The 13,730-nt window shown below is 46.0% G+C and overlaps 1 protein-coding gene across 1 annotated transcript in view; it reads right to left on the bottom strand.

Annotated features, from left to right (window-relative positions):
• LGR5 (leucine rich repeat containing G protein-coupled receptor 5) overlaps window positions 1-13,730 on the bottom strand; it is an 829,784-nt gene that overhangs the window by 300,130 nt on the left and 515,924 nt on the right. Inside the window, exon 8 of the mRNA XM_085652528.1 lies at window positions 11,367-11,438. Coding sequence (XP_085508654.1) covers window positions 11,367-11,438 — 72 coding nt within the window. The remainder of the gene's footprint in view (window positions 1-11,366; window positions 11,439-13,730) is intronic.

Below are 13,730 nucleotides of genomic sequence, written 5' to 3'. Positions count from 1 at the left end.
TAAACAGTCATACTCACACTTTTGCAATATAAAATACACACAGTACGGCACGCATTAATAATATAGTCCGTAATAAATATAACAACCTTGGATATTTCCAATGTTTTTTTCAGCCACAATCTAGCACCTGGAAGCAGAGATTTGACAGCCTTCTCGGAGCTTGGTTTTCAATGTCACTTTACACAACTTACAATGGGATATAAGAACAGTCCAGGACTGTTTGCTACCCGCATAATGTCAATTCTACATGATATTGACCTTGACACATTGTCTTATGTGGGACATTTATCTGAAGGACGATGAGTTAAACCCACACTTGGCCAGAGTGGATTGTATCATTTTAGAATTTAACTCCATGTGGCTATAAACTCAAGTGTCCTTTTCTTACGATATGAACTTACACATGAGGGGAAGAGGCTTGCACCTTATTTTTTGGAGAAATGCGCCCAACTGGATCCTCCAAATACTTTAAAGAAATTACAATCCTTGTAAGGATTCCTTAATTTTGGCAGGAATTTTATTCCCGATAATGCACAATGCATCAAACCACTTTTAAGAATTAATACACCCAAATTTTTCCACTTCAGGTTGGACATCAGAACACACAGACACACTCTGATCTTTACAATCTGACTTAATTGCAACACGTCACTTACATACACGACACAAGTAAATACCACAAAGCTAGTTCTCCAAGTTTTACTGGGTGCAATTGGATTAACCAATATCACTTTTATCAAAGATGAAACAATTCCAATAAAATATAAATAATATTTTTTTTTTGAGTGCTGAAATGCGTTTTGCATCCACCAAAACAATTCCTGACTGCAGTTCAGCTGGCTATTCTTAAAGAGTGGCCACTTGCACAAGGTAAACACATTATTGTTGTTACTCCCGTGCCAGCCTTAGAGGGTGTCATACAGGCTAGCATTCCTAATGCTAAAGCCCTCCATTCTAGATGGATACATTGGGCAACATCCTTAACAGCTGTTGATGTTGACTTTGTCTTTCACCCATCTTTACAGACACAAGAATTTGTACATATAAGCATTTTTATTCCATGCCAAGTACAATCTTACCTCTTGATCAGTATAAATATATTGTTCACACTGATGGTTCAGCCCAGCCTGCTATAGGCTCTATACAGCAATATTCGGCGGCGTGAGCCACCATTGTTGTAATGTTGGACGGCAAAGTCCAACCACAAAAAACAAGCATACAGTCCTTAGGGACTGCACTGCGAAGTTAGCTGAACTTAAAGCTTTGTTTCTTGCACTTGAGCATGCGGATCCTGAATACCCCACACTTATAGTGTGCGATTCATATTACTGTGAATAGTCCTTTAATGATAATTTACATTATTGGTATCAGAATAGATTTAAAGATTCTAAAGACAACATTATCAAGCATAAAATGGTTTGGGTAAAAGTGTCTGACCTCAATGATATGTTGCCCCAGCTAATGTTATACATATGTTGAGTCATCAGCGTGTGGGAGCACATGTTGTAGGGAATTCTCTGGCTGATGAAGCGGCTAAATCTGCATTTGCGACTGCTACTGTTGCTGTAATTACTCGTTCTGAAACTAGAATAGATTCTGATATTTTGGCTGCCGTTAATGCTAATAAAGACATCACCTATTTACTTAAGGGCTTTCCTCCTATTTATACCACTTAAGTGAACAAAACATTCCTTTTATAGTTGGTGAATGCTTGATTCCCAACCAAGACCGCAAACTAGCTTTAGTGATAGCTGCACATGAAGGTGTTGCTTCTGAACATCCCGGTGTAGCGGCCACAATTACACTGCTACAGCAACGTTATTGGTGGCATAGCTAATAAGATGTTCTTTGTTGTGACATTTGTCAGTAAATGAAAGCATTCACCGTGGCGCGTCCACCGCAGACACACCTGTTAATTTCCAACAAGCCTTTCGGCTGCATTTATTTGGACCACTGGGGTCCTCTTATTTCGGATACTGCATTTAAATGTATTCTTGTTGCAGTTGATTCTTGCTCCCGGTTCCTCTGGTTTTGGCCACAGCGTTCGGCTGATGCTCGCACTGTTATTAAAGACATGCAAGTCTTTTTTGGGACACATACATGCAGTACATTCCAGGGCCTGGCTTTCGCTTCTAAAGAGTACCTGGGTTTACAGGTGCATTATTCATCTCCATGTCGGCCCCAGATTAATTCTGTTGTGGAGAGATTGAACTGTGACTTAAAGCAGTCTGTAACAGCTAAAGTATTAGGCACAGGATATAGTTAGATCCATCACCCATATGGGGTACAACAAGCACTTAACAATCTCCCTAAAAGACCTCTGGATGGCCAGACCCCATACGAGGTCCTCTTCGGCATCAAAATATATGGTCCCATTCTTGACGGTCCAGACATTGTGGCGGCAACCATCCCCTTTGACGTATGTAATCATTGTGCTGTCTTACAGGATCTACAAAACTTCTGTGATGCCCAATCCAATGAGCAGTTGAAGATGTCTTTCTCTATAAGATCCAAGGAGAAACCAGAGCCTTCAGGTTGGATTCCAAATTTGGGGATCTTGAGCGAGAGAAGGTGGTAGTTAAGAAGGAGCTTAGCCCATCATACTGAGTACCAGTGCCAGCCCTTCTTATTCAAGGTACAAGAACAGTAATCTGGCCACCACTTCCTGGTTCTAAAGACAATCGTTTTGTCTCCATTGATCACATCAAGTTACATCATGGAGCTGATTCTAAACAGTAGGCCACGAGGAGTCCTTGGTAGTTCCCTAACTGCTCTCGCTACCACACAGGAAATTCCTCCACAGCTAGTGAGCACCACCAAAGCTGTTTCTCCCCAGCTAGACGGGGGTGGAGAATGCACTACAATTATTACCTGTATCCGCTACAACTGCCAGCAACACGACTGAAGTGAGTACTGTTTTACTACTGCATCTTCTACAGCTGATGTCGTTAAGACGGAATCACCGCTTCGGATTTCACTGGTTTAGCCACTGTTTTTTACTAACTGATTCTGGGTTTTATGTGGGCTGAGAGGATTTTTCTTTTGACTCTTTTGACTTTTCTTCTGTTGTCTACACTCCTCCTACATGGATCTGTGTTTTCTTTTCATGATTGAAACACACTTACCTCATCCCACCTTGGATATATGTTTGGATAACACTTTCCTTGGTTTTTCTATTCCTTTGGATTGGATTTGTGATTGTTATCTTATTGCTGATTAATGGCCATTACCTACCAGAACACTCTACTACAGAACTGGTTGATGAGGTGTAGTTGCCTCACTCATCTTCACGTAGGCTAAAAAGAGACTTGTCCCTCATGAATATTTCAGCGTTTTTAATTGTTTGTGATAAAGTTCCCTTTGATATATTCGGTCCTACAGCAATTCTGCAGATACCTTTGTGTTTAGGGTTTCTGTGGGTGATGTAACTGTACCTAGCTTACATTCTGATGATTGGGACGTTGAAAAAACTCCATGCTCTCAGAGTTGTAATACTACACTGCTTTTGAATCAGAGGTTCTAATCTATACTTAAATGCCGCTCTATGGTGAAATGTTCTTTTACCATCATTATAGACATCACTATTTACATCCAGCTAGTGTCCAATGCACACTTTTTAATTACACACAATGGAAACATTGCCCCACTCACCCACAAGGGAGCTCAAAAACATACAGGGATAAATGCACATATTTTTCTGGATATGACACATCTGACACAAAATCATATTATTTTAAACTTGTCCCTACACCACCAAAGAAGTATATGGTCACACAAACTAAAATATACGGATTAATTTGTCACCCAAGGAGCTGTAAGAGGCTACAATTATTGGAAGGATACTATTGACATGAAATCAGTTTTGGGTATCAAACCTGGCAGGGGCAGAGCACAGACACTTTATTCCAAGCCTGTTTAATTCCAACACAAATTATATTTTCCTGAATGAAAACAATCAGCAGACTACGTGTCTGGGACCGTCCAAAAATAAAAGACATGAATGCACCAAACATTTCCTCAATAACCCATTTTTATAATTGGCAACATTTCACAGATTACTCTGAAGAACAGCTCTATAGGATGTTGCAAAAAGGTACATTTTCATTCTACACTTTCAGATTCTCACAGGTGTTATTGTGGCCAGTAGACACAAATTGTTGTCATGCTCGTTTTTTGAATTCCACACTTGGGTTTAAGGCAAGCAGACCCGACCTCCGTTACTCCCACTCTCAGCATTCAGGTATTGATACCACTTAATCGGTGGGGAAATTGCATCAATAGTGGTTGAGACATTCCACACTGTCTGCAGTAAAACAACATGTTTCTGTTCTTTACGACGACAAGGACCTATCTGACTTCTTGTTCAGTCCGAATTTTTATTTATACCACATATAATGAAATTTGAAAACTGTCAACAATGGAAGCTGCCGCACGTTTAAGACAGATTGATCAAGATAATTTGGATAAAGTGCTTGCTGTTGTTGCTAATAGTATTAATACGTTGTCTTCTCACATTTCTAATTTAAATAACATTGTGTCATCTGTAATTGATATCATGCAAATTAACATGTCTACATTGGACCATGGGCAACGGCAGCTAGACCTATCATGCAGTTGAGCTGGACATTTCAAACCCTTAAAAATGGTTGCGTCCCATGGTGTTACCTTAATTCTAGCCAGCTATTCTTACCTTTGATGGCTAAGAAAGATGCCCCATACACCATGTTACATCTTGAGAAGTTAGAACAGCTCCCACTCACAATAGCAGAAACACTTTCCACTGTCTTCTTAATACATGGCGTAATATCATTGCCAATTTCAACATCCCAGTTCACATCTTGCATGAAACATTTCCCCGTCGGTGGATACAAATCCCTAGGAGGCAGCTTCATTCATGAGTTGGGGTCACTCCCACTTTCTTATCATTGTGAATGTGCGAACAAGGAGGTCTTCCTTACTGAAAAGGAATGCAACTCTTCTGTCGAACATTCACTCGTTTGTAAACAGGTTACTATTCATAGTGCATGTAAAGCGTTGGTAGCTAATTTAGCCTGTTTTCTAAAAGGAATACCAGCCCCTTCAACTGACCCCCATGTTTCATGTTAAGTGGGCACGATTTTTGTGGAATGAAAGCTGGGATACATAAATTTTATTGGTTTCCCAAATAGTGACTTGCTGCAAAACGTGCCCTTCCCTCCCACTCAAAGTGGGTTCGATAGCTCGTTGTGGCCATCCATTTCAACTTTGAAAGCAGATTTAAACAAGCTAAGCAGACTCAAAGCACTATTGTTTCAGAAAGATGTAGCACTAACATCTGCTCAAGAAACCTTTGAATTACAAGTTGAAAGGACATCGAGTGAAATATAGTCCTTGTTAAACACTAACCTCCCACTATATTTTTCGGCAAAATAGTTCAACGGATATTTAATGCATCCAATACTGCTGGAATAGCACACTTTTTTAAGGTTATTCGTTCTGGCTTCGTTCGTTCCAAACAATCTTTGGAGCAATACTGACTTTTATTAATTACCTTATTTCCAGTGTCTTTAGGGGCTTAACTTTAGTGTTATTCCTCATTTACAGCATTTTGATTCTATTTTTCCTCCTTCTTAATGGATGTTCTGTCTCAAAGCCCACTGGAACTACCACCGGTCCAGCTGTGCTGTGAGCGCATGCCAAGCATCTTTGGAATCTTCCTGCTCCAAGAACTGCACATTGACTGGCCATTGACCTTCCGAACGGTCTGGTTTACCTGCGTCCAACCCGTGTTAAATTGCCTATGGTGCCCCTTCGAATGGGCACTGGATATATGCCTAGCTCTGCAAATGTCGGTTCTTGTGGACATAAATCATTGATGAGTCCTCTAATGACCCATTTTCGAAGTTGTCCTATGGGCTTGCAGCTGCTGCACAATAAGAGGTACAAGCCCCTCCCTTCAGAGGAGATGAGTGCTTCGGCACAGAGAACATTGAACTGTGGCTCTTAACAACATGGATGCAGGTTGCCTGAATATTTCCTCAGCAGCCACTGCTAATGAAGATCATGTCTGTTCCCTGGATGATTTAAACTGGTTAATTGCTAAGTCATCGTCTGCGGAGACGCAATCCATCCTGGATTTACTTTCCATTGAACTCATGGAAAACATCAAGCATACCTCCGACAGACCTTAATTTGGCTATGTTTTCAACATTGCCGGAGCACACTTGGTTGTGCTGTGAGGGGTCTGTCGATACACGCCAAGGAATTGGTCGAGAGCTGTCTCTGCATCTTCTCCTTCATCCACAGTGATGCGCAGCGCTCGGTTGAGTGTCCGCATCAGACCTTCCACTTCCCCGTTAGCCTGTGGCCATAACGGGGTGATCTTCTGATGGTGAATTGCCTTGTTCCCAAGATCCTCCTGGAACTCTCGACCCTGGAACGGAGGTCCATTGTCAGACTTCACTTCTTCAGGCAGCCCCATCACTGCAAAAGTCCTGTCTAGGACCCTCTTCACCTGGGGAAATGCCCTTGACGTCACTACTTCGACAATGGGGAACTTCGAAAATGAGTCAACCATGACCAGCATGTGACGTCCAACTGGGAAGCTCCCAAAATATAGGCTGATGTGTGTCCTGGGGGTCTTGCTCGGTTCTTCAGTGATCACAGGTGCAGGTGCGGGATCTCCTCTAGTGATCGTGCAGGCGTGGCACTGCCTCACCATCTCCTCCACCATGGACTCCATCGCGGGGAACCAGACCTTGCTGCGCTGCCTGGCCTTTGTCTTCGCCATCCCTTGGTGGCCAACGTGTGCCAGTGTGAGGACCCGTTTCTGCAACTTCTCTGGGACTACTATCAGGTGCCCTCTTAAAACAACTCCTTGTTCCCCCACACTGAGTTCATGGCGGACTTGCCAGAGCTGACTTTGGGTCAGAGGACTCGGGCTCCATCCAGGAAGTGTGCTCATCCATTGCTCTCTAGCGCCTCTCTCACTTGGGACAGAGTGTTGTCTTCCTGGGTGGCCCGGGCAATTTCTTCGAGCGTCATGGCTGTGGGACATGCCACTTGCGACACCATGTTTACGAATGCTTAAGTTTTGCACACATCCGTCGATTGATCTGAGGGCGACGTCGATTCAGGGTGCCAGGAAAGATAATCAGCCGGGTTGTGGGCTCCGGGACGGTACATGACCTTGAAGTTGTATGACTGCAGCTGCACAGCCCATCGTTCGATTCTCGGGGGCGCCAGCCGGGATGAGCCTGCGAAAAGCGGGAGTAGGGGCTTGTGGTCAGTCACAACGTGGAACTCCTGGCCTCACAGATACAAGTGGAAATGTTGGCACGCCCACTTGATGGCCAATGCCTCTCTCTCGACTTGAGCGTATCTGGTCTCCGTGTCGGTGAGGGCTTTACTCGCGTAGGCGACCGGTCTCCAGGTCTCAGGTCCGTGTTCCTGAAGGAGGACTGCTCCCAGGCCACTGGGCTGGCGTCGACGACCAGTTCCATGCGCTGCCTTGGATGGAAGTAGGCCATCAGGTCTTGTCCAACAGCCCCGCTTTGATGTCATTGAACGCCTTGTTGGCAGCCCCAGTCCACTCCCATTTGTGATCATGGCATGTGAGGGTCCGTAGCGGTTCTGACAAGGCAGCCAGGTTTGGAATGAACCGCCCGCAGTAGGTGGCCATGCCAAGAAAACTCCTCACTTCATTGGGGTACTTCGGTGTGCTGGCTGCGCGGATGGCTGCGGCCTTCTTGGGGTCCACAAGGAGCCCCTCTCGGGTGAAAGTATACCCGAAGAAGTCAACAGTTTCTTGGTAGAACGAACACTTGGACTTGTGCAGGGTTAAACCACAGTCTGCTAGTCTCTTTAGAGTGGCTCGGAGATTACTGTGGTGGTCCTCCAAGGTGTTCGAGTACACTAGTATATCATCACTAAGGTTGATCACGCCTTGCAGCCCAGACAGTGCTTCCCTGATGGCATTTTGGAAGACTTCAGCTGCCGATGATACCCCGAAGCTGAGCCTCTTATACCTTCGGAGACCAACGTGCGTCGAGAAGGTGGTGATATACCTGCTTGCAGTTCCAGCTGATGGTAGCCGGCATTCAGGTCCAGCTTGGAGAACCACCTGGCTCCGTTTAGGTCTGCCACTATGTCATCCATTATGAGATTGATGTGGCGTTCTCTCTTCATGGCCATATTTGGCAGCCTCATGTCAACGCAGAGCTGGATGGCTCCAGGCTGCTTGGGATTGGGAGCCACGACCAGCGGGGACACCCACGGGGTTGGGCCAGAAACCTTTTCAATCACATCGAGATCTTCAAGCTTTTTCAATTCTTCCTCCACTTGCAGGCGAAGATTGAACGGCACCCTCCGGTGTCTGAGAGCCACAGGTCTTACAGAGGGGTCGATGTGAAGTTTGAACTTCTTGCCCTTGAGCTTCCCTAGTCCTTTGAAGAGAGCCGGGAATTCCCTCAACATCGCCTCAGCGTGGGAGTCGTGGACCTGGTTGGCAAAGAAAACGAGTCCCAGGTCCTCAGCCGTGTGGCAACTGAGCAGTGTCCCTTATCTTCCCTCGGTGATGTGGAACCTGGTCTCAGTGGCGTAGCTTCCGCTTGTGACTTTGGCCTGAATGGCTCCTCGAAGAGGAAGCGGATCAGTCCCTCCATACGTATAGATTCGGGCCTTGGAGGGCGCAAGCGGGGGTCGAGTTGACAGGCGATCATATTGCTCTGAGTCCATCACGTTGACGGACGCTCCGGTGTCGTTGAGGGCTTGTACATCAGTGCCTTCAACTGAGACGGAGCACATGGGAGGTGGCCTTTGGCGACAGTCCGTTCTACTGACGTACGACACCACAAACACTTCATCGTCATCATCTTCATACACCGGGCGTCGTTCCTGCGGCTGGTCCTTCATGGTTGCTGGCGAATCGTCGATCGTCTATGGCGTGGCTCTGAGTTCGACGAGGGTTGTCTGAACCGTCTGCCGCGGCATACCTTTTGCCCCACAGACGGCCGTCACGGGGTGATCTTCTCCACAGTATCCACACGGTCCTCCTGGTGACGGCCTGGGTGCTTGTCAAGTCACGGTGGGGCGTCTTTGGATTGCTTCCACCCTCCCCTCTTTGATCGGCGGGTGCCTGGGCGCATGTGAGGCAGCAACAGGCTTGTGCAGGGCAGCTTCCATTTCCTCCGCTCGGATGTCAGACAGCTCATGGGAGCGGGCCAGGACCAGGATATCGTCCAGCGAGATCCCTGTCTGACGAAGGATCAGCTTCCGCAGGAGTTTGAAGCGGCATCCCAGGATGATTTGGTCCCGTATCTCCTCCTGGTGGTCTGTGAACATGCATGTGCTGGCCAGCTGGCGTAGCACATGTCGACAGACTCCGAGTCCAGCTGCCACGCCCTTCTGAACTTGAACTTTTCAAAATCAGGGTTGAGTGCCCATTGAGCGCGGCGACTGCCGCATCGTAGTCATCGTCATTTCCCGTGTTGGGGAGCGTCGCGAAGATCTCATAGATTCCACGCCGCCATAGTAGATGAGAAGCGACCGTTTCACGGTGCCATCGGTCTCCCTTGTCCCCTTGAAGTAGTGGTTGAGCCATCCAACCCACGCTTTCCATCTTGGCGCAGCGGTGGCAGGGTCTGAGACTTCACTGTAGGGGGGTAGAGATGCGACCACCATGTGGCTCTGCCCTGGGGAGGCGCATTGGCACCCCCACATGGATTGTTTGCTCTATCCTGCTGGGCAGCAGTGCCAGCCGTCGGTGGGTTGCTCATCGTGGCCGTACGTTGAAACACCAGTGTGAGGGTGTGTCGAGGATCAGTGGCTGAGGGTGCACGTCAGCGCGTGGCCACGTGCCACTGACCGCTTCGTGACTCCACGTGTGTGTGTGTAGGGGGCGATTTGGCCTCTGGTGCTGTCCTGTGGGAAAAGAGAAGCGTGGATGTGGCAGGCTTCTGTGTGCCCTGTCCTGTTTTTCTCCACTGCCTTGCTTTATTACTTTACTCTCTTTTTTTCAGTCTGCCTCTCCTCCTGCTGTCCTCTTCACAACCAGTAAACCCCAGGGTGTAGTCTTGCCAGTATTTCCCCTGCAACACACAGCCCAGTCCTTCCTTCACCACCACCGGACGCTGGAAACATCTGCCGTGCACTCAGTGTTAAAGAAAGTCTATTGAGGCACGTGCAGGGGCTGGAGCAGGCAGCGGAAGGGGCAGCCCAGTCTCGGGGGCCTAGCTGGCAACAAGCAGGTGAGGGGACCAGGCACAGGCTTGCGGGCCCAAATACGGCACCGGCACCTCCGGGGGCGGGAGCGGACGCGCTCACAGGACGGACTCCGTGCAGGCGGGGCAGCAGGCACTTACCCCTCAGCGAATCCGGCGTTAGCGTGCGCCGCCAGCTGAACGTGCTCCCGTTGAGCAGGGAGATGCATGGGCGGGTGCAAGCTTTGCATTGGCAGCGGGGCAGGCGGAGCGGCTGCAGAAGCCGCGGACAGTCAGGCTCCAGCGAGCAGCAGGCGCCGGTCGGTGCCGCAAGCTCCTTGCAGGACACCGAGCTGCAGCAGAGGGAGTAAGACAATGAGGGTGGGCTCCGCACGCTCCCAGCAGGAACCAGGCAGGGAGGCAGGCACGCGTGGGGTGCGACCAGCCTCTTCTCCAATGTAGCGCGGCGGGGCCTGGGACTAACTAGGCCGCAGCAGCGCTTGAGTGAACACCCTGAGCGGTCTCCGGCCGTTTATTTATCCCCTCGGGTCGAGCCCGCCCCGAGGGGTGCGTGCAAACGTGATAAACTGCAACATTGTAGTAGAGGGCTCGAGTGGCTCTCTACAACACACAACCTTTGAAGGCGGAGTCTAAATACAATAAGCACTACAGGAGACAAGTGTTCACACTGTAATAGTTTAGTGAACATATCCATAGCATTACAGTTCATTTTCTGGCCCTGGTTGATTTTTTATTGCCTATGCTTATTGTAAAACAAGCTTCTTAACATTTTCCATATCATGCTGCAGCTAAGACTCATTGTAAACTTAATTACATTGAGACCCACTCATTCTTATGCCCGCACTTACCTCATGAGCAGCATTGTGAGAAAAGCGTTGAAGAAGTAATAACAAAATGACTTCCTCTAATTCCTTCACATGGCAGCTTATTTTCTAGAATTTTGTCGTTTTTATTTTGCATTAGCAATGTATATATAAACATCTTTGAGAATCTACCAAACTGTTAAGCAGCAAATAAACATTACAGACTGCCATTAAAACAGTGTAAAAGCACACTATTGTTTCAAGTGCTAGTTTCGAGCTGGTGGTAGGTTACATCGAGAGAAACGGATTGTGTCAAATATACATGTACTCTATTAAGTATTAAAGTAAAATGTTTTCTACTTACATGGTTATGAGAAATGGGTTCCCAACAAATGCTTGTTCTGGAATTGCTTTTATGTTATTACTATGAAACCCCCTACAATAAACAAAATATAAAATACATTATAAAAAGCACATACATCCATAAAATGAGAAGACTCTAATTAATGAACAGCTCCAATTTGTCGCTTTATCTGTCTCTCTCTCCATTAAACATGCACTGAAAAAACCTAGAGATTAAAGTGACAGTTGTAGTTAAATATTCAAGAAATCTTAGAAATTCACTGAAAAAATGTTACAGTGACACTATAGTTAGGTGACAATGTCAGTAGCAAAATTATATTTTAAAATGAAAAAACCCACTGAACTTCCCTACATACAGTTAACTGAAGTTACTAGAACTCTCGCTCTCAAGTAACTAGAAATTGCACCCTTGCCATGCACTGCTTATTCCCTCACATAGTACATCACTTATGATATGTTCTATGACATCAATGATAACATCCCTGCTGACATCTGAAATGACATATTTGGTGACAACACTGTGCATGGCGGGGGTATAAGTTAAAGTTACTTGAGACAACTATAATTGGCGAATTTCCGTGTTTTAACGTCCCTTTAACCTTAGTTTTTTTTCAGTGGATTTACAAAGGTTTTTCTAAATTTAAAGTAAAATATAAATACTACAATTCCTAACTATAACGTTATGTTATCCTTTGTTTTTTCCAGTGATTTTCCCTGTTTTTTCAAAATGAAGTAAGATGGGCATTGCCATGTATGGCGTGGAGTTAGGGGCAAGGCCTGGTCTGCAGGAAAGACCTGCACCCACCTTCTCACTGGTGTGCAATCTCCCACTGCACATGGCTTTTGGCTGGGTTCAGTGTCCGGTTGGGTGATCCCACCTCCCCCCCCCCCCCCCCGAACCCCCCCCCCCCCCCCACCCATGGTGCACATCCTTTGGTCGTGCATGGTAAGGGGAGGGGCACAGAGCCTGGCCTTTGGCCATGCCATGCGCCCAACCCCCAAGGCACACAAGTGTGCTGTTGACGGATGACAATTTGATGTAATAATATAAAGGGCAGTTTCACCACGGGGTGGATTTCCTCTTTTGGGTTGTAGCACTTAATTTAAATTTGATGGGCTGTTATGGACTGTTCGCTAGGGGATGATACGTCAGTGTCAAAATAGATGAAACTGCATGGTAAACACACAGCATTTCAATAATCACCACTGGATTATCGTGGGTGTTTGTTTGAGGAACACATGCCATCTAATGCTGATTCTGATGGAACTTTGGTTCTAATTTTCCTGTTTTAGTTACTCCAGACGAAAAAAATGTTTTTAGAAATGCATTGGGTGTATAATAGGATTGATGAAATTTGGACTGTTACATATGAAGCCATCAATATCATGGATTAATATACGTTCGAATTATCATATTGTCAATGAAACATGGAAGATGGGAATATTTACGTCCAGTCTTGTTTGAACTGGATTAAACATGGATTAAATTGGATAAGGTTGATTAAAAATGGATGGAAAATTATTACATCAGGTGCTGAAGTTTTCACAATATCCCACGTGCCTGTTTCAGGGCTGTGCACTTTAGGACTCATGCGCCTAATTAGGTCATCAGCTTGATACTATAATATAAAGGGTGTCGTTTTAAGTAAAGCAGGCCTACTGACTTTGTCAAAGAGTCAGAACACCAAAATATAAAAAAGTGGGCCTATAGGCTTTATTAAGGAATCAACACATCAACATATGGACCTATTGTTTAGTGCAAAAGAGTCACCAATAATTCTACTCAAATGTATATTTTATAAATTCACACATTGCAATTTTTAATAAAAGTGATTGTCGACATATTTAAAAAATAAATCATCATGTTTTGAGTCTTTCTTATAACATTCTTCATGTTGCAAAGTACAGCAATGGAACCCACCAGAAGGTGCCCCTGCATTTCAGGTAAAGAGCATAGAGCTCCAGCTCGGAATGCCTTAAGAAACATATGGTACGCTTCCCTGGGGTCATGGATTAGGCAGGGCGTTACGGGGCACCCTTTCTCTGGAGCAGTGAATAATAAATAAGAGGCTCCTGCCACTTATTTATTATTCCTTTTATGTCTTGTTTTATATATATTTTTAGGTGCCCACCCGCAGATCCCCAGTGTTTTTTTTAAGTTGGGGAGCGGCACGGAGAGCCCCAATGCCCTTGCGTCCCCTGCCGGCTACCAGGCCAGCACCCATTGTGGGAGCAGGCAGGACCCAGCATTTTTCATACAGATCATAATATTTGTTGGGGGCCACTGGGGGAGCACAGCACCAGCTCCCTTGGCCAGCACTATACTGGATGCTGGTGGTATTCAACTCTCTTAGTTTGCTCTCAT

The sequence above is a fragment of the Triturus cristatus genome, chromosome 4_1 (assembly GCF_964204655.1).
Source record: "Triturus cristatus chromosome 4_1, aTriCri1.1, whole genome shotgun sequence".
Taxonomy (NCBI): Eukaryota; Metazoa; Chordata; class Amphibia; order Caudata; family Salamandridae; genus Triturus; species Triturus cristatus.
This window is presented reverse-complemented; position numbering and strand designations above follow the sequence as displayed.